The sequence below is a fragment of the Apostichopus japonicus genome, chromosome 7 (assembly GCF_037975245.1).
Source record: "Apostichopus japonicus isolate 1M-3 chromosome 7, ASM3797524v1, whole genome shotgun sequence".
NCBI lineage: Eukaryota > Metazoa > Echinodermata > Holothuroidea > Aspidochirotida > Stichopodidae > Apostichopus > Apostichopus japonicus.
This window is the reverse complement of record NC_092567.1, coordinates 18,586,879-18,612,687: the sequence shown is the minus strand read 5'-3', so window position 1 is coordinate 18,612,687 and position 25,809 is coordinate 18,586,879. Positions and strand designations below refer to the sequence as shown.

The 25,809-nt window shown below is 39.7% G+C and overlaps 2 protein-coding genes across 4 annotated transcripts; one reads left to right on the top strand and one right to left on the bottom strand.

The window, feature by feature from the left end:
- The first annotated feature begins 609 nt into the window (after window positions 1–609).
- Window positions 610–13,064, top strand: LOC139969567 (glutamine amidotransferase-like class 1 domain-containing protein 1). Its single transcript, XM_071974660.1, has 9 exons — window positions 610–791; window positions 1,892–2,069; window positions 2,495–2,571; window positions 3,593–3,698; window positions 4,396–4,503; window positions 5,755–5,852; window positions 7,119–7,212; window positions 8,707–8,818; window positions 9,797–13,064. The coding sequence occupies exons 2-9, from the start codon at window positions 2,024–2,026 to the stop codon at window positions 9,825–9,827; spliced, it is 672 nt and encodes a 223-aa protein (XP_071830761.1). The 5' UTR covers window positions 610–791; window positions 1,892–2,023; the 3' UTR covers window positions 9,828–13,064.
- LOC139969566 (short-chain dehydrogenase/reductase family 16C member 6-like) lies at window positions 12,640–20,315 on the bottom strand. Of its 3 annotated transcripts, none has more exons than XM_071974656.1 (7): window positions 20,192–20,315; window positions 18,839–19,083; window positions 18,003–18,105; window positions 16,795–16,927; window positions 15,737–15,984; window positions 14,587–14,703; window positions 12,640–13,185 (listed from the first exon to the last, which is right to left on the bottom strand). In XM_071974656.1, the coding sequence occupies exons 1-7, from the start codon at window positions 20,194–20,196 to the stop codon at window positions 13,107–13,109; spliced, it is 930 nt and encodes a 309-aa protein (XP_071830757.1). In that variant the 5' UTR covers window positions 20,197–20,315; the 3' UTR covers window positions 12,640–13,106. The 3 variants fall into 3 exon arrangements, with proteins under 3 accessions (XP_071830757.1, XP_071830758.1, XP_071830759.1); XM_071974657.1 differs by lacking the exon at window positions 20,192–20,315 and adding an exon at window positions 19,804–20,122; XM_071974658.1 differs by lacking the exon at window positions 20,192–20,315 and adding an exon at window positions 19,804–20,122 and having other exon boundaries at window positions 18,839–19,078.
- Window positions 20,316–25,809: the final 5,494 nt, after the last annotated feature.

The following is a 25,809-nucleotide window of genomic DNA, read 5'->3' as shown; positions in this document are numbered from 1 at the left end:
GCCAACCTCCCCACGCAATCAAACAATTTGAATTACTCCCTCCCCCCCCACACCCTCCGTTAGTCAACACAAATTGACAGGGCTTTTGAGGAATTTTCATGAGGTGCGCAGGAAACTTTCCTGCAGGCTACACTATCTTGTGACATCTGCAAGGACAACACTTAGATCCAACTTCAGTTTCAAACCCGCCACCCCCCCCCCACCCCCTTCAGTTCGAGAAGCAGGTTTATAAATGCCTAAGTTTAATGCAGGCACGAATGTCTCAACGCTATGCAATTTGTTTACAATACCTATAGAGTGATGGTGGAAGGGTAGGGAAGATAGTTACGTTAGAGGGTCTGTCTTCTTCATTCTCCACCCCATCTCGTAACCGATGAAGCAAGGTTTCCATCAGGGAGTTCGCGGAAGAATTTTAATGTAGCAGACACAATAAGCCACGTAAAATAGGCGCAGGATTACCCCGGGGAATACGTATCAAAAGTGTTACGAGTATCGCCAACTTTAATTGTTAAATATTCATTTCTCCTTGGGGAATGGAGGGGGGAAAGGCGGCTGTCAAAATCATTCCGGAGGACTAAGCTAGTGGCACTACATATGCCTCCAGTAACAACTCCGTGGTGTAACTATTCTGTATACCCCTCCTCGGCGTAACACATTGTGCTACAAAGAGTTTTTATATATTTAGCTGCCACCTAGCCTACACAAGGAAGGCGTTTTTCTTAACTCACTGTGAGCAGTGTATCCACGAAATTGTTAGCATTTGAAATTGTTCGTTGGTTTTACATTCATGAGTAAGTTGATCCACTCTATATTTCAAGTAATATCGACTTTCTAACTTAAATCAAATTGTTATTGTCATAAGTTAAAAACATTCGTGGCTGACCTCCATACAACACTGCATATACTTAGTGCCTAGTGAATTAGTAATGCACTGTAGTACTGCTTACATTACAGCCTAGCGTTACAGATCTTACTATTCTTAGCCATCATGATCGAGCTGTACTAGTATTGATGTGTACTTACAAACATTACCTTCACATTAGTGTATTTAGATAGCAAGCCTCGAGTCGTCACAGCCTAATTCGTAGCAGAGTTGTAGCTTGATAAGAATGAGGCCCAGAAAAAGTCACAAGGAAAGAGAGCTATAGTCTACTAGTCTAGTAGTAGGCCTACTACTGTAGTTACTAGTAGTACGGTAGTAGTAGTATTAGTAGTACTTAGTAACTAGGTAAGGTAAGACTAGAGCTCGGTATGCATTACAGCTGCAGGCTAGATATGTTCTTCCCTGTGATTCACATTAACAGTTAAATACTCTAAATGGTGCGAAATTAGTCATCCACAAGCTGAATTTATATTAGTGAGTTTTATTTCTTACTATTATATCTTCAAATATGACAGGAAAATTTCAGTAATCATATTAGGCCAATTTGTTAATGTGTTAATAATTCTACTTTATTTTCTGCAGCATAATTATTTGCTAACTTAATTTGTATAATTTTGTTGCCACGAGTTGGGTCCGTAACCATATATAGGCAAATATATGCTGCCTTATATTCTCTTCTTTTCACTTTTCATATGTAGGGAAGGGTAGATTTGGGAATCACTGTTACCATTTTAACCTTCTACAGAGGTCAATGAAATTTTAATACCAATTTATTGTATGAAAATAGAGGGTCAGACATTTTTAGCCTTGTAGGATCTTCAGGAGGAGAATAAAATTAAAATTGAAGAAACAAGTAAACCTAGGCCTAAAGATCCTGCGAGGATAAAAAAAAAGTTAGGCTTTTCTAACTGTATACATTTACCTACACAAGCTTTTTTTTTCAGATTGTAAGCAGTATGTTAATAGCTTTTTCCTCTCACAAATTTTCTCAATCTTATCTTCTTATAGATTTAATACCTGAAGCTACCATTTTATGTGATACAAGTTCGTCAAGTCCAAGATCATATTGAGACCAGGATATTTTGGAGGTGGACACAGAACATGATCAGATGCTTCATTTTTTTTATATCATAAAACAGGATGGCAAAGTCACATTGCTTGATTATTCTAAGTGCAGCACCTCAGGGTAAGTATAGAAACCGTACTATGATTTAACCCCTTCCCCCTCCCCTACCATCACTTCCCTCTCCACCCTCCCTGCCCTCCCCCTACCTAAATTAGTGATTGCAACAGATTTTCAATGCACAACATGAAAGTCTTGTTTTAATATGTGTTGTTCTCTTGCAAAGAAAAAATGCTGCTTTGGAAGGTACGTCTGGACGGTCTGGGTGATCTGAAAAGTACTGTTCATCTACAGTGGCCCATAGGTTCATCTCCCCTAATTGATTACTAAGTTCTGTAAGATCCTTATTTCTTGAAAAATGTTGGACGTAACGCAATAGATGTTTTGAAAAATTGTTCATCGTGTAGGTCATCTTTTTTTAGTGACCATGTTCATGGTGAACAGCAAATAATAACTTTCCACTTGTTTTCTCATAAACATTTTCCCAGGTGTTGAAGCCAGTTCTTTCATTCAAAGTTTCAAAGTCCTGCATCCAGTATTTAACATCCAACTTGCCTCTCCAAATGTGAGTTAAAGAGTTGTTCACTGAGAACTACAGTATCAACTATTATTTCCCTTGTTCTTTGGATTAAAGTTATACTGTAAGTTGAAAGTCTTTGCAAGAGAAAAATGAAATGTGTTTTAGTAAATGAGATGAAGTTCTCATGGATATGCTGGTGGCATTTAGACAAATGACTTTTGGAGGCTTACATGGTTTACTGTGAAAGAAAAGAAAATAAAAGCCCACATTGCAAGCCAGAAATATGATATCCACCGAATGTCTCTGTTTTAGCAGCAAGTTTGAACAGAGTAAGAGAATCTGGTTCCTGGTGGGTTTTGAACCAGGAACGTAATGGTGGGTTTCACACTCTAAATGCTAAGTCATTCCTTTCACTTTTGGCTTGGTAAAAATTCTTGTAGTTTTCATAAGTACAGTATGTTGCCGCAGAGGGGGATTAGAAGAGGAGGAGGTCCTGATTCTCCAAGTCATTTTTAGATGTTCGAATTGTTCAATTAGATTTGTAACCTAATATCTCAGTGAATATAAAATGCTGTAATGTTGGGCTGTAAAATGTTTTTTGAAGACAAGATGTAGGTTGGAAAGGGCAAAGTAGGTTGGGGAGGTCAAAGCAGCCTTGGTTAGGGGACATGGGAATTAGTGATAATGTATGTATTTGATATCCTCCTGCAAGCAGGAACTCGCAAAGAAGCCATCATTGGCTTATCAAAGCCGCAAGCTGACCGAAGTCAGTCTCCTAAATTCATATTGTAACGTCCATTATTATGAATTATCAATTGTCAACAACTCTGTAACTGGACGACATACATTAATCTTGGAGTGACTCGAACCGGGGACCTTATGATTGAAAGGCACCGGCGTTAACCACTGAGCTAACACTCCTCCATAATGTATTTTCATTTTCATAATAATCAAATGTAGAAAGCAAGACTTCAAAAAGGGTACATAATTGTCCCAGACCCTACCCTTGACAGTTCTTGGGAGTTTATATAATGCAACTTAACTTGTTTTATATCTCTCCTGGTAGGGTTCAATACCAGATTTTAAATCATCCGATGAGCACACTCAGAGATGGATAGCAGACTTCAAAGGAAAGCCGTACTCCTCACCAGTCAGACTGGAATCAGTCGATGGTAGCTCTACGAAAACAATTTATTGATACTGGCATTTCTCAATCAAGAATTGACCTTACAGTTTAATAGGGAGTTAATTTGGGGTGGGGGGGGGGGCATCTTGTAGCTGGTGGTGCCATATTTCAACAATGATGATCAAATTTATAACTAAATTTCTGCAAAACATCCTTTAGAAACAAACATTTTGCCCAAAGGTAGAATTATTCAGGGCCTTTTCACAGATTTGGAATGGTTCTTAGGATGCTTGTATTGCTCCGAGGACAGTACATGAATTCCAGTAGGTCTACACACCTAACATCATAGCTTAGTTAACTGTCTAGGTCAATGCAGGGCTTATGTTTCTGGGTGATTTACAGTGTGAGATTTTTGGCCGAAGAGATAACCAATGTAATACAGAACATTAGTCAATACCTTGCATTCGGCTATGTTCTTTGTTTTCTGTTTGGAAAACCTGAAAATAAGGAATTGCACATTGTCCAAGAAACAACCAGACACTTTTTTCTCAAAAAGTTTTGCAATGAAGTTGTTGATGTGTTTGTCTGTCCGACAGATTTTTCTGTCTATTTCATCTACCGAACTTTATGGAAAGGTCGTCAGTTGGTGTTATATTGAATTCAACGTTCTCAGAAACGGGTAAGATTGAAACTAACTTTTGTAATTGTTTCACTTGTGTAATTGTTTCCTCTTTTGCTTTCAGCCTCAAGATATGCTGCTCTTTTCATCCCAGAGGGGTTCGGTGCCCTGTTTGATTTAGTGCACAGTTTACAAATGCAGAGTATTATCAACCACTTTACTAGAGTGAAAAGTAAGTTAGCACAGTTTCATTATTGTCAATTCAGTCACAATTAAAAGATTATTACACAAGATTGAAAAGTTTGCCCACTTTCGAAATACAACAATGAATGTATTTTCGTGCCAAGAAATTGCCTGTTAGCCATAAGCTGCAGCCAAGTACCTGCTGTCTAGGCAACTTACTGGTGTGAAAGGTTCTCCAGTCGATCTACCTATCAGTCGATGAGTCATATCCTTTCTCACACTCTGATCGTTTGCATCAGACCTTCTTCTAGTAGTATGTAGTACGCCGGTGCCTTTCAATCATAAGGTCCCAAGTTCGAGACACTCCAAGATTAATGTATGTCGTCCATTTACAGAGTTGTTGACAATTGACAAATCAAAAAAATCATGGACGTTAAATATGGGAATCTAAGAGACTGACTTCTGTCAGCTTGCAGCTTTGATATTAAGCCAATGATGGCTTCTTCCCGAGTTCCTGCTTGCAGGAGGATCTAAAATACATACAGTACATACAGTACTCAGTGAAGAGTAGGACGATCATTATCTAGAATTTATCCACTTGCTACAAAAAAAGAAGAGTAAGTGCTTAAAGTATATACTGCCCTAAAATCAAGTTCTCACTGGCTGTTTTATTCCTAAATTACAACACACATCAGTTTTTGTACACATTTGAAGAGAGTTGCCAAAAGTATGTGCTGGTAATATTGCACTTTATACTGTAAGGTAAAGACATTCTGATTCTTGGATTGTTGACCGACTTACCCTGTGTTTATGTTCTTTATCTCCACTGGAAGAAGCATGCCAATGCCTTTTCCTTCTACTGGCAAAAGGAAAAAATGCACTGGCCTTTAGCCAGTGCTGTCAATAGCCTGAATTACCAGGTCTGGCTCCTTGTGGATAACATTTGAAGACGAAAGGAGTGAACAAATCGACTCTCCCAGTTCACACAGCTCACTATGTTTACACAAGAGATAGAGTTACCATGTGCTGAGCTATAGAAGATGATGATATTATGGCTATTTGGCAAATTCTTGACATTCATCATTTGACCACTGAAGAAGATCCTGCTAGGATCGAAACGTCAGGACCATTTACCTTTACACATCATTTGACCTAAACGACATTTTTAGACAAATTACGTGACATGTGCTGAACAGGTCTAAGCTTTCATATGAGCATCGTGTATCAGTAGTAGCAAATGAATGCAACACTAGAGCATCATGGGTAATTGCATTTTGTTCTCTCGTTGTCATGTTTACAGAACCGATATGTGCCATTGGATGTGGTGTTGCTGGCCTCTGTGGGTTGTCTTTAACTAAGACCATTCCGTGGAGTTTTGATGGTTTTTCTCTGACATCAGTGAGTAATCCTTAATAATTAAAGTTGACTTTTTTTTTTACATTTTCATAAGTCAGAGTGTTGGTTTAGGTAGGTTGGGGGAAGGGGGGGAGAGGGTGGGGCAGTGGGAGCCATTACAATTCAGTGGATAATGTGTGTCCTGTCTTCACCCCTAATACTGTACATTACTATTCTTATTCACTAACGACCAGTAAATGGTGCAATTGTCAGCCTGGAATCTGTGAGCTTCACGCACCTCTGTTTAAATGTAACAATTATGATCATGCGAAACTACGTACCATGATATCCCAAAACTGCCTCCATGTGGTGGACAAGCAGGGCCGGACTAAGCGTGTGGGGGGCCCGGGGCACGCAATTGCGTGGGGGCCCTATAGCCCTTTTTTTTCGCACTTTCATGCTTGCAAATTCAGAAAGTATTTCATCGTGTTTCAATGAATTTAAAATGTCACTTTCGATAGCGAGAATACTGAGGTTTACCAGTCACTGTTGGCTCATCGTGGTTCTCATGTGAAAATGACCTTTTACCGCTTCAATTCGAGACCATCAATGAAAGATAGATTCTCAGAGCAATTTCGGTATTAGGGAAAGTGCCCTTCAAACCATTTTCGATGATCGCCCTATACGACAGTTTTGTAAACTTTAGGATACTCTAAATGTGGTGGCCCCAAAATGTAGGGGGCCCGGAGCACGTGCCCCTGTTGCCCGCCCTTAATCCGCTTCTTGACAAGATACAGTGAGATTTGTTAATCATGTATGCAAGTTCACTATTATTACCTCGGCTAGCCCACGGCTGTAATTTTTTAACTCCGGGGGAAGTCTGAAACAAGTGTTCCTGAATAAAGAAGTGACATGCAGGATCCAGAACAGTCCCAAGATGTATATGTAGGTTCAGAATGCAGGCATGTGTAAAAGATCCACAACTTAGATATGTAAAATTCTGATTTAAACGTTACAGATGTAATCCGTTGTAATAGTATAGTTGAGGGAATAATTTATGATTTCACAGATATCTTGAAAGCGTGAATTTGTATCATATTTGCAGCTACTGTATTTTGAGAACATTTTGGAAATGTACATTTGGGTTGAGTAAACATGAGTTGTGACTTATGGTTCACCAAAATTTGTAATATGACCGCATGATTGGTTACCACTCCTTCTAAAGCAATCTGGTTACAATCATTTGCATACTCCTAATCAGCAATTTATCAAACATGTAAATACCAACATACAGAAACTTTTATACTCATATCTTGTCTCCGTAACTAGACTTCTATTGCTGAACTTGCCAAAAAACCCAATTTTGGTACTATACCTCTACTAGTGGAAGATTTTGTGAAGCAAAATGGAGGCATTTACAGTGGTGAGTGAAGAGGATCGTAATTCATGGTTTTTTTTGTAAATAGGTCTTATTCAAGTTCCTTTAAAAATTCCAGTAAATATGTAGGGAATCGCTCTCTCTGTACTCCCAATAGTGGGGTGGCACTAGAATGAGACGTCCACTGTGCGCAAAATCATGTCTCTTCATTGCACCTCATTGTCCTCTAGGGCAGGGGTTCCCTAACTGGGGTCCATGAACCCCCAGGGGGTGCGTGATTCCATCCCAGGGGGTTCGTGAGATTCTGAAAGTCAAAACTAGAGTATATATAACTAAAATCTGATATATCATAGAATTTAGTAATGTACAAAAGTCGTACCAATCGACAAACTCTTTTCTTTTCTTTTTTTCATTACAATATTACACTATGAACTTGATCTTTAATGAAGCACTGTTATTAGTATGATAGTATAATAATGACTCAGATCGTGTCTTGAAAAGTTGGGGGTTCGTGGACAACTCTGGCATCCACAAGGGGTTCTTGGGGGAATAAAGTTAGGGAAACCCTGCTCTAGGGGCACAGGTGTTGCATGCACCGGCTAACTCCAATAGCATCTCTTTCATCACAGTTTCTGATCGTACAAGACATAACACAAGCTATCAACAAGAGTTAACAAGTTAAAATAATTTGGCCATAGCCCTGTTGAAGCTGTTCTGTTTGGACTGAGTCTTCAGCCAGACTTGTAGAATACATGAAGCCTGTACATGAACAGAGTAGAAACACAAATATGAACACCGCGCGTGACCTGCCACTCTGGCACCACACATACACCAACTGATACAGGTCTAGCCTAACAGCCTAAAATCTGTTGCAGTATTGGTATAGTTAGCCTACACTTATATTATCATGATGCTGCTCTAAAAAAATTCATACTCTTGACAATAAGAAATATAATAAAAGGAGTTTTTAAAATTTTTATATGACTACAGCGCCATATGTAGACCTACATTAGCATATGAAGACGTCACGACCAGTGTGATTTGCATCCATAAGCATCTTGGTAAATTTAAAAACTTTTTTTTCTAAATGTCCAATAGTTTCAATAATCAAAATGCCATTCCCTGACCAATTCAGACCAAATTGAATAGTCTCATACAGTTTCAATGTGGGGTCAAGGCAAAATTTAACGCCTCGAAATATGTGCTTAAAAATTCAAACAACAGCTCCTCCCTCCCTTCAGCTCTCTGCCTTCACTTGTTATTTTCCCTCTTAATAATGATAATAAATGAGACTTATATAGCGCCAAATCAGTAGACAAAAGTCACTGCTCAAGGCGCTTTACAAAGAAAGCAGATTAATTTACAAAAGAACAAGTGAAAAGATGGGTCTTAAGTAGACTGTTGAATGTAGAAAGTTTAGAGCATGTTCGAATGTGATCTGGTAACTTGTTCCAGAGATAAGAGCCAGAGTATTTTGGTCAAAACAACAAGGTTTCCAAGCAGCTCCTCTTAACCGTGATCATTTTAACATTTCAACAGCGAGCGAACCGGGTGAGCCTCACGTTATTATAGACAGGTTCCTGATTACAGGTCAGAATGAAGCCTCTACTGTCACAGCTGTCCAGAACCTAATTCTCCTTTGTAATTTGAGGTAATAATTTTTTATTTTTCATGGTTTTTTTCATTTGTTACTGATTCCAGATATGCTAACATGTCAGAATGGTCATTTACGATATTTTTCTATAATTTTTTACTCTCACCCCCCATGGATGTTTTTGACTGAGATGTTGAACTCTCTAAAGGTTGACCTTCTAATAGGAACATCTTAAGAATTTGGACCCAACAACAAGAATAATCTGTTGATTATTCTGGCTCTGTTGATTATTCTGGTTGAGTTTTCTGGATTATTCTATTTAAAATGTTGTGGGTGCCTTAGGCCGTAGGTATATATAAGGCATACTATATAAAGGTTAAATACTTCAGACTTGATTAATTCTTCCTCACCATGTTCAATAACATCTAACACCAGCTGACCTTAAAGCTGGATGTTATTCTACATTAGTGGCAGCCACAGTTCTATGAAACTGAGTATTAGTCACATGCAGCCTTAACGTCTGGTTGTATCCAGAACTAGTCTGATGAGCAGAAAGTTGTTAGGATCTGAGTGATCTTATTATTCAAGCATGTAGTGTTTCATTACTGTGTACAGTTTCAGTAATACAATACCCAATGTGAAAACAATGTTGTCAGTAGCAACGATAGCTTTTACATTCATAATGAAAATATAGAAGAGACCAAATATGTCAAAAATTTATTAAGGGAAACTACAAACATTGGAATACCTCCAGGGAGGTAGTTCTGTATTATCCTGAAGGCACACGAGGGGAGCAGTAAGGACCCCAAGGTGAAGGTTGTCCCAGTGGTTAATGGGCCTTGTGAACACAGATACAGGCAACCATATGGTGCATTGTAGGGCCCCAGAGGTTGTTAAACTTTTGGCACTGCCTAGAGGAACCTATGGACCTCATTGTAAAAATTGGACAAATAGGCAAACAATTTTTATTATTGGAACATTGATGTCAGCAGAGGTAAGAAGATGTTTTTCTGTATTATTTTTGTCCCTCTTCAGACAAACCAGGCATTCTTCATCAAGCAACTGAACAATCAATTGACCGAACAATGGATGGACAGATTGCTGAAACCAAAGGGTACAGTTGGTGCATTTCGATCTTTCAAAAAAATAAATTTAACTTTCACAAAGTTCTAGCTTAAATATTTTTTTATTATCATACTGATAGGGTGGCGATTGCAGGGCAACAAATAGGAACAAATGGCTATGCAAAATCCACTAATTCATATCAGTTTGGTACACAAAACCATATCATTTTCAGTATGTTTTGTCTAGGTAAATTTACTGTAGAGATGTGAAAATTTGCAGTGTATGCAAGTAGTCATTCTAAGTTTCGAACAGTGATATATTGGACAGCTATTGATGGACAGATATTGACAGATATTGGACAGATATTGATGGACATAAATGAAATTCCTAAACCATGGGAGAAACCCAAATGCCTTTAATACGTATGAATAACTGACATGCTTATACAGCCAAACTAGCAGTTAAAAGTGGCTAACTGAGGTTGCTTCAGTAGGAGTAGGCTACTTGCAAAGCCTGGCAATGGTATATAGTAACCAAAATGCTATACAGGAGAGTAACCGAACATATCCATGTACAAAGGGGATAGCTAGCCGAGAACCATACAATGGTCCAAAAATACCTTTAATACACGGAAGTAACTGGAGTGCCTTACAAGGAACTATTAAAACTGGAATGCCTTATAAGGGAGTGACTGAAATAAAAGATAACATTTTGGTGCCCACCACCCCCTGGTTTAATCTTTAATATATACAACAAAGTATGGTTTTTAAATTTCACTAACTTTCTAGCAAATTTAACACAAAACTGCATCATCAAGTATTAACAATAGCATTAAATTGGACGTACAAATTACAATCAGCTGGTATTTAATTATATGACAGGAGGACAATAAAGTAGCCTGGAATCTTATATGCAAATGAAGTAGGGTCTATTTATATCTGCTACGGAATCCGTGTAAGCTCAAATATCATTATTCAACAGTTATGGAACAATAATATGTGAAGGGGGGGCAGGGGGGGGGGACTCATGAGCGAAGATCATTTGTATTGCAAGAAATTTAATACCCTGTAGCAAAGTAGCAAAACCATATGCAAAATGAATGGAAATGGACAAGCTATTTTACAATGAAGTCATTTTAAAACCTAATAATTCATTTGCACAAATTTGAGATTGTGCCTTTGATACCATGCAAAACTTCATTATTATACCTAATTTTGTCTCAATTAATTTCCTTAAAGATTATATTAATTATCATATTTTAGTTTATTACTTTTCTATGATTTGTTTTAACAAGATAGAAACTCAACAGCAGTTAAAGAAGAGAAATATTTTATTTTTGATAATCTGGTTTTTATGATTTTTTAAACCATATTGCATTTATTCTTCCTTACAAATATTTTAATACATGTACTGTAATGTAAAAGTGAGAGAGAGCATTGAATTATTAACATTCCATAGTGATAAGTGGTTGTAGTTTCCTGGACATGAAATAAACTGACACTCACATGAAACGTGTGTCTTTATATATATTTTGTTTATATATTTGATATACTTTATCTTGATGGTGCCTGCAGTTTTGCAGGTCATACAGGAGGGGGCAAGGCCAATATCATAGCAGCAGGATTTCGGGGGAGAAGGGGGGGGGGGAGGTGGGCACAAACATTTATCATTTTACTTATATATGATACAAACCTGCAGATGGCTGAGGACAGTTACCAGACATATGGTGCTTTATCAAATCCTCACCATGTTGATCAACTGGATTTCTCAGCTCTATGAAATCCTAGACATTCATGCTTTCAAGAGCACCTTATCCGTCTCCAGCCACCAGAAATGGAAACTACAATATTTTGAGCGATTGACAACCCAACATGACCAGTATAGAACCACAGGAAGTATAGATATTATGAAAATGAATTCTCAGAGCCCCGGCAGCATGTCCAGTCAAGCTGGACAGAACTGAAGGCAAGCTAATCTTCTCAAACATACAACACCCACAACCATTTAGTCAAACAACGAAAAATTCTTGTTCAAAAACTTTGGACTCGCAGAAGTAGCAAACATGCCACGTGGGTACATATAACAAAACTTTTATTTCACTACACTTGAAAATCTACATATCTGTAGAGTAAACGAAAGGATTTAACTCCTCAGGTACACACATCGGCTATGTGACTCTTTTATCTGAACTGTTGCAAAACTGATGGCAATTATTTATCACCAAAAGAAAATGTAGGTCTTGGTTCAACCTTTCTTTGGTTATATCCAGAGTTTATTGCAAGTAACTTTATGTTGAGGTCTAATCTAATCCCTACCATGGGGGCATTGTGGTCAAGAGGTTAAGGCAGTGGACTGGTGATCTAAGGATTACAGGTTCGAGCCCTGGCCAAATCATTGCGTTGTATCCTTGGGCAAGGCACTTTATCTCCATTGATTCTCTTCACCCAGGTGTATAAATGGGGACTTGCAAGGTAACTTGTAAATATAGTTGCGCCGGTTTGTGGCTGCACCCTATGGGAAGTCCCCCAGGGGTAACGTGGTTGTGGTGCCCCAGGAGAGATTGTTTGAATTGTGCACACTTTGGTGTGTAGGTGCGACAAGTTACCAATGACCAAGGCTAAGTACAGCGGCGAGACTTTATTGTAAGTTGTGTTATATAAGAACTGAGAATTATGATTATTATTACCAGTAATTTACAGATTGTAAACAGAAACTTGTTTCTTACAAAGTCTTGTATTCGTAGAATCTTCCCTTGCTGATGTATTAAACATTGAAAAGTCACATGACACAAAAGATAACATCCTGTTAAATAATCTGTGATGCAACACAGGTCTATTGTTAGTTTTGTTTTTTTAATTCAGGCTTCTGAAATGGCTATTAAAGCTAAAAACTAACCAAAAAAAATCCTAACAGCATGTATTTGTACAAACAATATTCTGTAATTTGGCAAAAAAAATGACCAACTTTGAATAGAATAATAACATGCTGGACATTTGGCAAAATTTTTAAAAACAATTGTTTTTTTTGTTTTTTCTTGGTCATAAAGAAGAATGAAGGCATTGTTTTGGAAAGATGCTCCATTAATCTTGTTACCCTTGTGAGCATGTCTCCGACTTTAAAAAGTCTGTACCAAAAAAAAAATCTGTAATTTTGCAAACAAACATGAGCAATATTGAATAGAATAATAAGCTGAACATTTGGAAATATTTTTAAAAACAATTGTTGGTTTTTTTTTGGTCATCAAGAGGATGAAGGCATTGTTTCGGTAAATGATGCTCCATTAATCCTGCTTCCCCTGTGAGCATGTCTCGGACTTGAAAAAGTCGGCCAACGCTAAGTAACTCTTGTGCGGCATAATGCTGAGAGGTAAGAGAAGAAAGAAGGAAGGACAACAAAAATGGTTAAAAATGGATAATCAAATTTTGACTTGAAAGACTCCTGTTCGTATTCCAGCACAGTTGTCTGCATTTGCACTCTTTGATAACAAATCTACTTTGAAACTCAAGTGCAGATGTGAGTATTCATACTCCAGCTTAGAGCCTTGCACCCCAATCAAACCCCCCCCCCCTCCTCCAACCCCTCCATTCTCCCAATTTAGCAAATCAGATACTTGTTTCAGTCACACTCAAACTGCTACAAGCATTTCACTTCACCATGCAAGGGCATGCGAGGAGAGACTCCGTTTCTTAGTTTAATCGAAAACTCTTCGTTGCCCCTGGCAACAAGGCTGACCCTTGAAGTCAACATGAGGTCAATATCATGTCCTTTGGGTTTCCTGGATAAAGTATGATCACCTAATCTTTTAGACAACACCTATGAAGTATAAAGGAGCCCTGACATCTTGAGGGGGTAGAGGAACAATGCCCTTGAATAATTTGTGCACATGGATGATAGTGAGTGATATGCCCAGTTATGTTGTCATTTTGTACCTCCTACCCTTGACTGAATACAATCAGATCTAAAAATTCAGGCTTTTTATTGGCTAAATACAAGCAGATTTTACTCTTTTTGGCCAGAAGGAAACAAAAAGGCACTGATAATTTCTTTCAGTAGATATTAACGACATAAACATCAATATCAATATAGTAACTGATTTGTGCAAGTGGGTACTTTGATTTTAGCAAGTAGAAGTTTAACGAATGTTAGCATTTTCTAACAAGTGGCTAAAACTTGTCATATTCTACACTTGGCAACCCAACACAAATAGACTGTTGTGACCTTGTTCCCATAGTCCCTTAGCCTACAACTGACCCCTTTCCCCTCCTTCCCCCGCCCCCACCCTCAACAAACTGATGAGCTTACACAATGACTATTTTCTACCTCTACCATATGTTGAGTTTCCTCGACTTGCACTGTGGAGACTGAAAATTTGCAATTGGAATTTACATGATAGGATAGACAGTCAACTGAGTAGGGACACCTTCAGGCAGGCGGAGTGCAGCTGGCTTATCATAGGTATAGATATGTGTGTGGATCTGCAGTGACATAGCATGGAGCGTCTGGGCCCATGGGCAGAAATAGAAATTGGCCCTCAAAGGAGAGTCCACAATTTTTTATTTCATCGTTGGCACTCAGAGTTCATGAGGTCTGTTTGGTTTACTGATTACAGGTTTAACATCGACACTAGCAGCTTTGCCTGCCCACAGCCTTGCTCGCCACCAGGACCCCTTTTGGGCCAGGGCCCACAACAACCCAGTTAAAACCCTGCTGCAAATGGTGACGACAACAAGAACAGCCAACTTGGAGGTGGATCGACTCACTATTTAAAGACCACACTGAGACGAAGATCACTCGGAATGAAGACCTTTCTTCTGTTTCTGAGAATTCCATCAACAATCGTATCTGCTGCGTCGTCTTCCTCCAGAATCGGCATAAATCTAAAACGAGAAATTGTGACAAAGGTAAACAGAATGTAGGGAGCAATGTGATGTAAAAAATTCTACAAAGACAACTTAGGTAAAAAAATTATTTCATCAACTTTTTTAAGAAAAACTAAATAATCAACTGCTTAAAGGGAGTGGAGACTCGCGCACAAAGAAACGTCTGATGCCGGTAATCTGACCTAGTTTTGAATGAGGTGTACAGAAGTATTAGACACCCACCATCGATCCCAGAAAATACACGCACAGCTTGCTACTGTTGGTAATTAGCCACTAGTGTACAGTCAATATATGCAGCTACGGTCAATACCCACAACACAGTGTACATAGCAGTGGTGGACATCTCAGGTCCAGATAAAAGATAACAAGGTATCACGTTTCATTACTGTCTGCATTTTGTAGCGACAAGAAGAAAACTTCACTTGCAAGTAACAGAAAGTTAACGTTTTTCAGAGGGTTTCAGAGGGCCCACGGTTTGGGGCGAGTCTTCAATGCCCTTAACCACAATTTGCAAGTTCATGGAAAACTACAGAACAGTGGCCATGCTCTCACAAGGGTAAAAGACAAAACACATTCTCCAGCCGTAGCTAGAACCCATAACATCCCAGAGCTCCTATGATTGCATCAAAGGCCAGCTGACATTGAACTAAGGCACTGTGTCAATAGTAGGATGCTGAGGGGGCTGCAGCATGATGCAGCCAGGCTGTGTAGGACATAATCTTCTTAGAAGTGTTAGACACCACCATCGATCCCAGAAAATACACACACAGTTTGCTACTGTCGGTAATTAGACACTAGTGTACAGTCAATACATGCAGCTACGGTCAATACCCACAACACAGAGTACATAGCAGCGATGGACATCTCAGGTTTCAAAACTGTCTGCATTTTGTAGCGACAAGTAAAAAACTGCACTTGCAAGCAACGGAAAGTTAACTTTTTCAGAAGGCAGCACGTGGTTTGGTGCGAGTCTTCAATGCCTTTAAAGATGACCATAAAAAATATTATAAAAATGAAAAGGGCAACCCACCTGCTGGTATAGCCGTGCACCAGGCCTGTTTTCACGATATACGGATGAACGATAGTCAGCTTTATGTTGGCGTTGTCGTAATTCTTCATCAATTCCAACTCTAGAGATTCGTCCATTCCCGTCACTGCGAATTTGGAAGCCGAATAGTCTACTAAGAAGTTTTTCCCAAAGTATCCTGCGGCGGACGATATGGCGACGAGATGGCCTTCGTTAGCGCTCAACATGTCGGGGAGAAAAGCTCTAATGGTCTATAGAACAAAGAAAGTATTAAAATGTTACATGTATTAAACACAAATAAAATAAAACTGTTAGCCAACTGCTTATCCACTAGAGCGCCTGTGTAGGAGAATGTGTCAAAGTAAGTTGGCCTGACGTTTCAATCCTAGCAGGATCTTTCAAAGGCTAAATGACAAGTAAAACTTGTCAATCTAACATTGTTTTGGGTCTTCCATAGCCAATCATCATCGATGGTGACCATCCTTCGTAGTATCATGGTTCAATATGGCCAGCACTGATAGAGGAGCTACTAACACGCTAGACCTGGGGTGGGCAACCTACGGCAACCCGCGGGCCACGTGCTGCCCACCAGTGATTTTTTGCGGCTTGTGAGTCTGTGAGATGTCTCAAGGAAAAGGAAAAAATATCAATCTATTTTACATCATCACAAGAAACAAGCTAGTTGCTTAGAATTTATCGGCAGTAATGATACAGGTAGGCCTATTATCCCCATTAATTATTAACTGTACTGTAATGACATTATGTATTTGTGAATACGGATTAAGTGCACACACCTATTGCTTGAAAGTCCTCGGAATCAAAGGTTTGAAATCAACAGCAGGTCGTTGGTTAGGTGCGGCCCAGTCAATTTTTCACTCCTTATATCTGGCCCATTCATTCAAAAAGGTTGCCCACCCCTGTGCTAGACGGAACAATGATGTAAAAGACTGTGCTAATGTGACAATGATACCATTCTGCCAGCAACTACGTGATTCCTTGCCAGACTACAAAGAGGTCTAGATGGCACAGAGCTGTAATCGATTGTTTACCACACAACATACCCAGAAATGTGCCATAACGTTGACGTTCATGACCCTCTGTATCTGATCATCTGTAAGTTCCAGCAGAAGCTCACCGACCAATATTCCTGCGTTATTGATCAAGATATCCACTTTGCCGACATCCTTTTTAACCCTGTCAAAAGATGAAAAACACCAAATTTTGATAAATCAGCAAAAGATTATTTTTAGGGATCATATTTCATCATTTGTTTCCACTTTCAAGCATCGTTCGGCTTTTCCTCTTTTTTCTTTTGTTTTTGTTTATTTTGTAAATGGGGACAGTTAATTTACAAGGTTCTATATTTGGGGTAATATTCTACCTCTGTGTAATTAACTGTTTCTGCCATTACGATGGAAATATTAACTTTATCTTGTTCATCACTGCACAGATTTTGCCATTCTCGAGATAAACTGGTGCAATTGTTACAAAACTTTAAAAGCTACCAATTTGCACACCATTGTTTTTTCATAAATGAAAAAAGACAAATACTTGCTTCAGTAAATTAAATGAGTGTCTTTATTTGGATCCAACCAACGAAACCAGACGAGGGTGCATTCAACTTTTTTCTTAGGTTGTACTGCATCCACATGTGGCATATTTTTATGTACTGTAAACCAGGATTATAATATTCTGTCTGGTAGGGGTAGGGGGGCCGGGCTAGGCTAAAGCCAGAAGTATCCATGGTTGCGCCACTGCATGAAACCAGCTACAGACACCAGCAATGAACCGATGAGTCCTCTTGCACTTCTAGGCTGCACCAATAATTGTCCTGACTCAAAACATCTCTATGGGGAACACTGTGACACGTCTGTTAGAGTCACATCACTTTTGATATTATACACTCGATACAGGACTTGATACAACTTAACTCAAGTCAGGCAGGCGCGTAGCAAGGACTCTGCTAAGGGAGGGGCGAAGCCTGTAGGCAAACTATCTAAGCGTAGCGCCACCATGGGTTGACGCAAAGCGTACAAGAAAATTTTGGCCGAAAATGCCTCCCAGATCACTGGAAATGGCACTTCCCAGGCCTTGTATGTTGCATCTAAGCATTTTCTACTTTGAAATTACTAGCTATATCATAAAAAAAATTAAAAATATGCTCAAGGGGGGGAGGGGCCTTTGCGCCCTCCCCCCCAGGCTATGTGCCTGAAGTCAGGTTACAACTTACATCAAGACCCATTACAACACTTTCTGCAAAATGACTCACTTTTCTGCTGCTTCATACACTTTCTCTTTCTTTGTGACATCGACAGTGTAAGCATAAACTTCTCCTCCGCTGGATTGTATTTCTTTGACCGTTCTGCTGTTACCTGGCAGAATGATTCAAAGAGGAGATATCTTAAAGGGTGTGAAGACTCTCGCAAAAAGAAACGTCTAATGCCGGTTATCTGACCTAGTTTCGAATGAGGTGTAACAGAAGTGTTAGACACCCCCATCTATCCCAGAAAATACACACACATCTTGCTACCATCGGTAATTAGACACTAGTGTACAGTCAGTACATACAGCTGCGGTCAAAACCCACAGCACAGTGAACAAACGATACAGCGATGGACATCTCAGGTCCAGCTAAATATAACAAGGTATCACGTTTCATTACTGTCTGCAATTTGTAGCGACACGAACAAAACGTCACTTGCAAGCAACAGAAGTAAAGTTAACTTATTCAGATGGCCGCACGCGGTTTGGGGCGAGTCTTCAATGCCTTTAATAACGGAATTGACGATCCACGTACATTGCATCACATTACCTACAGTACAGGAGACAATTACCCAAATGTCATACTTATTGGTTTTATGTCATGGACAAATTTCTAACCAAACAGCTTATCCCAAGCAACCAAAGAGTTTACTCTTTTTTTGCCAGCCTGCATGAATATTCTGTCAGGCTAGACACACCAACTTCCATTTTGTGCAAAACTAGAAAGTAAAGGGGGAAGGAGCACCGACACTTATTTTACAGCTCCAGAGGATTTTAAAGACATGATAAAGAGGGGGATGTACTGTGAAAAGTGCCCCCCCCCCCGCCGGTAATGACAAATACCTGCTTCATTAATATCCCAAATAACGACACGAGCTTGTAGTTTTGCGAATCGCTTGGCCGTGCATCTGCCCATTCCATGTCCAGCTCCAGTAATCAGCACAACTTTGCCGGCCACATCTTTCCGGCTTGGAGGAACAACTAACCGATAGCAGGCTTCCAAGAAGAAAAATAACAGCTTTACAAGCAGAACTAACAGTTCTCCCAAAATGAGGGGAATTTCAGTTAAAGAAGGCATCGTGGCTGATCTGTTGAATAGAGATTATATATTCAAGTGATATATTCACGTAGAATGTGTTGCAGGCTCAACCCATATTATTTTGTTATTGCTGATTCTTTTATCATTACTTTCGTTGCAGGAATAACCAATTACAGTACTATGCTTACCAAATGGATGCAAATTAATGAAAAGTTTGAAAGTTTCAATATATATATAAAACTACTTTGCAATTAAGCACAGTTAGTCATATGGAACTTTTCAAAAAGAGATGGGTCCTCTTCTCCCAACAGACCCCTTTCCAACACTGCTGTAGGGTCATCAAGGTGATAAAGGTAAAAATTGGGGTAATGTTAAGTCAAAAAGTTAGGGATCTCAAAATCATTTAGAAAATCATAATCATAGAAAAATCATAGAATGTAATAAAATGTTATGCAATCACTCCACTAATAAAGTAATAGCCGAATGAATCAATGCAGTACTTATACTAGTGAAGGTGTCCCTCTGATTGAAATTTCCCCTACTGTAACCCCCCATTGATCCACAGAAGGTGGTGGCACTGAGTGGTGTGTATAAGGTATAATTACACAAATAGTAATAGAGCATGCAGAACTGCAGTGCTGGTTAGGGTGCGTTTATACAGTAGTTTTATTTCAACTTGAAAACATGTTAAGAAACAAGGATAGGCTCGAATGTAGGCTTTAACTAGATCACTATCTAAATAGGCCTGATCTTAGCAGGTGATACTTACAAAACACTGCGGTCGTGTCAAATGGGCACAAAACGCTATATAGCTTGTGATACTGAAGTCTAACACTATAAGTTGTTACTGCACGAGTTGAACTTGTTGCATCTGTAGCACTCTAACCTAAATTCTAACCTACATTAATTAGCCTTATCGAAAGATCAAAGTACATCCAGTCCAGTCTAATCAATGAGATGAACATTTTAAATTTAAATCTAACAATCACAAAGATATCATATCAATTATTGAACTAAACGTCGGCGTAATGCTAATTACAGTACTTTTCACTAATCAGTGATGCAACAGTTAACTATTATTATAAGATCAGTACAGGTATACGTCGTAAGGGGGGACATCATTGCAATGTTTTTAGTCTAGTCAAAGTCATACATACCTCATGCATCATATGCATGTTAGGTAGCGCATTCGGGGTTACAAATGGATGACGAGATTGAGCAATGGGGAATTCCCAATATATCTATTCAGCTATATAAGGAGTTAACCGTGTGCCATATCATACAATTAAGATGTCAACAAGGAGGATGGTACACTTTCATTTTTTTTTTCCATTTTCATTTCATTTATTTCGTCTATACATAAGAACAATAGAACAAAGTGGTATAGTATAAATAGGACACTAGAAAAACAATAGTAGTTTATCGAGCTAGCGACCAAAAAATAACAAATAACAAGGAAAGAAGGTAACAATTAAGAGTAGAGAAAATAAACATGAGATAATCAATACTCAGTCAGCGTAGTTTTCAATTAGGTGGGCTTTTAGTTGGCGCTTAAACGTTACATAAGATTTAGCAGTATCTATATCATTCGGAAGCACTTTCCAGGCAGTGGCGTCGCCAAGGGGGGCCAGGGGGCACGTGCCCCCCTGGAAAACCTAGTGCCCCCCCGAGTGCCCCCCCCCCCCATCTGAGATTTGGGTTGGTAAAAAAATATATATATATTTTGTTATATTCAACTCCCATCATCTGAGTTGGTTTTTCATAAGGACAAAGCAGCACAGTAATTCGTATTTTCTTCAAATGAGCTGCGAAAAAATGAAAAAAGTTTATCCTTGAACGTCGGGTATCGAAGTCGTAACCCGCGCCATCACAACAGGTGTCGATATTTACATTGAATGTGTCAGTGCTCACGCCATAGCAGCGGATATACACGTCCGCTTCGCGAGCTACATGACTGTGAGAAGGGAGGGTACTGCAATATGTTGCCTTGGTCTGAGGTTGACAGGTTAGGAGCTGACGAAATGTGAGAATGTGAGGGTCCGCAGGCACCATACTTGACTATATTTGTGGACCCATATATTAACCCTGTCAATTGTGTAGGGGGTGCAGAGGTCATTTGAGGTCAGATGCTTGTAGGAACAAATGGCGAATGTTCACACCTGCAACTGAGCCATACTCGATGTGTGATCAAACTTTGGATTGCATGGTGAGATCCCTGATAGGAGCCACTAACGATGCTGGAACCTGTTACATCTTAATAGATAATGGGAGAAAACGAGAAGGACAAGAAAGGAGTCGGGGATCATGCACACATTAATTCAACAAATGTAGGTTCTATTGATAGGGTTAGGCATAATATCGACAGCATGTGGTTCATATCCTCTGCAAAATTCTGCGCCTTGTTAAAATCATTACCTCAAAAATAGCAATTTCTGGAGATATCTTCAGATCGAATTTAGCATCAAATGAGGCAGCATTTTGCATCTAGCCCATCCTCCGTATGCGAAAATTTTCCAAAGGGGAGGGGGCAGTGGCAGCGGAACCGGGGGGGGGGCTCAGCCCCCCAATGAAAAAGTTGAGGGGGCAAATGCATGATAAGCCCCCCCCCCCCGATATTTACCAAGGCTCCGAAACGTGCATCTGCCCATTTTTCAATGCATACTTGTCGATCTCCCAGTAAACATTTTGACGTCGGATCGACGTTGGGTTTGGGTCGCGTGAAATGGTCGGACCGACGTCTCCCACGTTTCCGTTTGCAAAGTGGCGCAACGTCGATTCGACGGCGATTCAGACGTCCAATATTCGTTGGTCCGACGTTTGGCTGACTCTTCGGTGTACCGTTCAAACGACATTCATTGGACGTCTTTCCAACAGTCAATGTCGACGTCGATTAGACGTCGATGAAACTGTCCAATATTCGTTGATCCGACGTTTGGCCGACTCTTCGGTATACATTGAAACGACTTTTATTGGACGTCTTTCCAACACTATAAAACGGTATGAAAGAGTCGTACTGTTTTTATGTTGTTTACATTAATTCCAATTTAAAATTGAGTTGCCGTGGCAACAGCCCTAGCGCCCACACCAAATTAACAAACAAATAGATTGTGACCGGAAATGGAGGATGAAACTCCCTATAAATGAGTGTTTGCGTGGGGGGGGGGGTCACTACATGGCTATACAGTGGCCCAGAGTCTACCTAGAATTAAACCAATGGTATATGCATTTTGACAGACATGTCAAGAAAGCGTCAGTATCTCGACAGAACTACGATTTTTGTCAAGAAGTTGAGTTATTCTATAATGTGTGAGAAATGTCCCCTTATGAACACCGTAAAAGTGTCGTGTTGCACAATTACAACTCGTAAATATTATTAAAAAAACAACACTGAATTCCACTATGGAGTAACCAAAATTCAACGCAATTATATAACGCATGTTTGCGAGATTAGTATAGTGCAATTCGTCAAGTCATTGAAGAGTAATTTTCTTGTTAATTTCCCGACTTTCTTTGAAAAAGTTTGGCACTCTTCAAATTACAGAAAATTAATCTGTTGACGAGATCCGTCGGTTGTACGGTCAATACGGCAATTTCTAGAATCACGTTACCATCTCAACATTTTTCATATATTTGTAGTTTTCTTAAAGTTGGTAACCGGCCAATGCAATTTGCAGAAACTTGAAGGAGATACTTTATCTCGTCAACATTTTCCGACTTCTGTCATTTTTGAGATAGTAGCAACTCAGTGTGCGACTCAGCAAATTACAGAAAATTAATAAATTAACAACATTCAATACCAAGTTTGTGAATTTTATCACGTTATCGTCTCGTTAACTCGACAATTTACCGTTGTTTGTGGTTTAGAAAAGTCGGTAACTTTTCAATGCAATGTCCCTTCTGCGCTTCCATAGTCTTGCACAGCGCATAAAAAGAAAACTGACATTCCTCCTTCACGTTCGCTCAGCAGAAGATGAAAGCGCTGCCGACGCACATTTGTCTACGGAAGTGTTATAAATACGTAGTCGGGGATGTGGTTGTGTTTGTGAGGATATGCGGTGGGGGTATATCGTTTATGATAAGGCTATTCTGACTGGTCGTTTGAGCGTCGGAGGGACGTTTTCAGTGCGACGTCGCCTGTCCGTAGTTGAACGGACGTCGATCCAACGAACCATTTATGATTAGTCTATTCTGATTGGTCGTTTGAGCGTCGGAGGGACGTTTTCAGTGCGACGTGTCCTGTCCGTAGTTGAACCGACGTCGATCCAACGAACCTTTTATTATAGGTCTATTATAATAGGTCATTTCGGCGTCGGATGGACCATTAAAACGCGACGTATATCAAAGGGCTGTCATCCGACGTCGGAAAGACTACCTTTATATAACTACGATATTAACAAACGTCCATCCGCCGTCGTTAGGACGTCTAATAGTGAAAGGATTGATTTGGGACGTCAATCCGACCTCTGAACTAGCACTTATGTTGGACACCAACGTTTAACCGACCATCTGGACCTAAACTCGACGTCGATCCGACGTCAAAATGTTTACTGGGCTGTCCGATGCACACGTATACTAAATAGGTGTAATAATTTTAGTAAATGCTGGGGGACCCTCGGCCCGTCCCCTGGCTATAGACCACATTGTCACCCCAACCGCGTCTTCACGCCTCGTGAAAAGTGGAAGCAGTGAGTGTGAGTACCGGTAAGCGCAACACAACTTCGTCTTAGGCCAATGACTTTTCAGCCAATTCTCCAACATCCCCTTACTACACTCAAAAACGTCTTTGCGAGTACACTACGAGTAATAGCTACTCTCTTAAAACACCATCGAATATACAAATTACAATGTTTTTACAGACTTTTACGTGCAATCTGAGAAATTGCAGGCTTGAGACCCATATTTTAGGGCTAGGTATTCGCAGCAAACACTCGGGAAGTGCCGTTTCCGGCCATCTGGGGGTTTGAAAAACCCAAAATTTTCTTGTACGCTCCGCGCCAACCGATGGTAGCGATCCGCTTAGATAGTCTCAACACATTAGCCCCCCCCCCCCCCCAAATAATTTTCCCGTTCCGCCGGGCCTGGAGGGGGCACCCACTCCCCTTAGACCCCTCCCCCAGGACGGCGATCCGTATCCACCTAAGTGCCCCCATCAAATGCTGGTGCCCCCTGTGCCCCCCCCCCAGACTGAAAAGTCTGGTGACGCCACTGTTTCCAGGTTTTATAGCAGTAGTTATTCAAGAGTAATGTACCGTACACTACCGCTATTGGCGTATATGGTGTGTACATGTGTAGCACATAAGTTGGGGGAGGGTGATGGGGACGTAATTGCAGGAGGGGGAGTCGAAATATATTATCATTGACGACATATGATACAGTGAAGCCAAGGTATGGCAGAGTACACTGGTAGGAGTCCCCGGGGATTTACTGCAGCATTTTAAGTATTTATTCCCTCTCGTACACTTGCGATTTCAAACATATCAGAAAGGGGTTGTGAAATGTTTTAGTTTGGGATGTCAATTTCGTTATTTTAGAAAATTAGGGCCGGCGGGGGTGGGGGGGGGGGAGGTGGTAAAACACAATCACGGTCCATGCAGCTATGACTCTCGCTGTAACCAGCTGAAGGTAAATTAATTTACTGCAGACAATTGAACCGTTTGTTGAGACTGCAACACATCCGTCGAACTATTCTTCATGAGTATATATGCCTATGGAAATGCTTATAGGATATGCCTCCTACATTATACATGTGTGTACGCTGAATTATATCAGGCCTGCTGCAGAGCTATGCATACTCTACATAATTTAAAATTTACATCAGCTAATTTCTGCATTACTATAGTCAGTATTGACTCAGCCATTCGTAGCCTTTCTTTCATTATACGTACTCCTATCCAACGTTTATACTGTATATTTGATATACTATATAGTATATACTACGGTATCTAAAATGAAAGGGAAACATATTAACTTGAAGAGAAGGATATATATATACTTCTCTTCAAGTTAATGTGTTTTTCTTTCAGTTTATTATCAATTGACAATTGCTTTCAATCGTCTATATCTGTTTTGTATATATACAAAACAGATATTTTCCTTTGAATAATAAATACAAGGTACAATATAGCGTGACAATATCGGTCAAAAAAACAATGTCACAATTTTAGTAACGCATACAATCCTAGGCCTATGCCAATAAAACGTTTAAATTGGCTGGGAAAAAAAAATAAGTGAATGGATTTAAGGGATTATAATTGAAGTTCTCTGCCAACAATGAAGATTTCAACGATAAATAAGATCCTGAAAACAGCAAAGGAAAATGTTCTTTCGTTATCGAGGTATTAATTGTGAATTAAAGTATCCTGTATTGACCCGAAATATGTTAGATATTCAAATATGGTCACCGTTACAACCTTCGAGGACACTTTCCTCACTGCATGGGACATTCAGTCACCTTGTGTGTGCTTTAAAAATGTCTTAGAACAATGTGGAAAGTGAAGACCTCCATGAAAGTTCTTTTGAAAACTTCTAACAATTAGAGCGTGCTATAATTTGGGGCCTACTGACTACCTTTTAATATTACCAGAAAAATTAGGACTTGAAGCAAGTCTATAATGCAGGGTAACTTTAACTTCCTAACTTTATCCGCCCACGAACCCACTGTGGATGTCAGAGTTGTCCGCGAACCCACGATTTTTTTTTTTGACGAGATTGAGCAACGGGGAATTCCCAATATATCTATTCAGCTACATAAGGGGTTAACCGTGTGCCATATCAT

Coding starts and splice junctions, on each gene's coding strand:
- LOC139969566 (XM_071974656.1), bottom strand. Junction 16,928..18,002: donor GTGTATGAAGCAGCAGAAAA/GTGAGTCATTTT, acceptor ATCTTTTGACAG/GGTTAAAAAGGATGTCGGCA. Junction 14,704..15,736: donor GTGCACGGCTATACCAGCAG/GTGGGTTGCCCT, acceptor TTCTCGTTTTAG/ATTTATGCCGATTCTGGAGG.
- LOC139969567 (XM_071974660.1), top strand. CDS start 2,024: ATGGCAAAGTCACATTGCTTGATTATTCTAAGTGCAGCACCTCAGG. Junction 5,853..7,118: donor ATGGTTTTTCTCTGACATCA/GTGAGTAATCCT, acceptor CTCCGTAACTAG/ACTTCTATTGCTGAACTTGC. Junction 8,819..9,796: donor ATTCTCCTTTGTAATTTGAG/GTAATAATTTTT, acceptor GTCCCTCTTCAG/ACAAACCAGGCATTCTTCAT.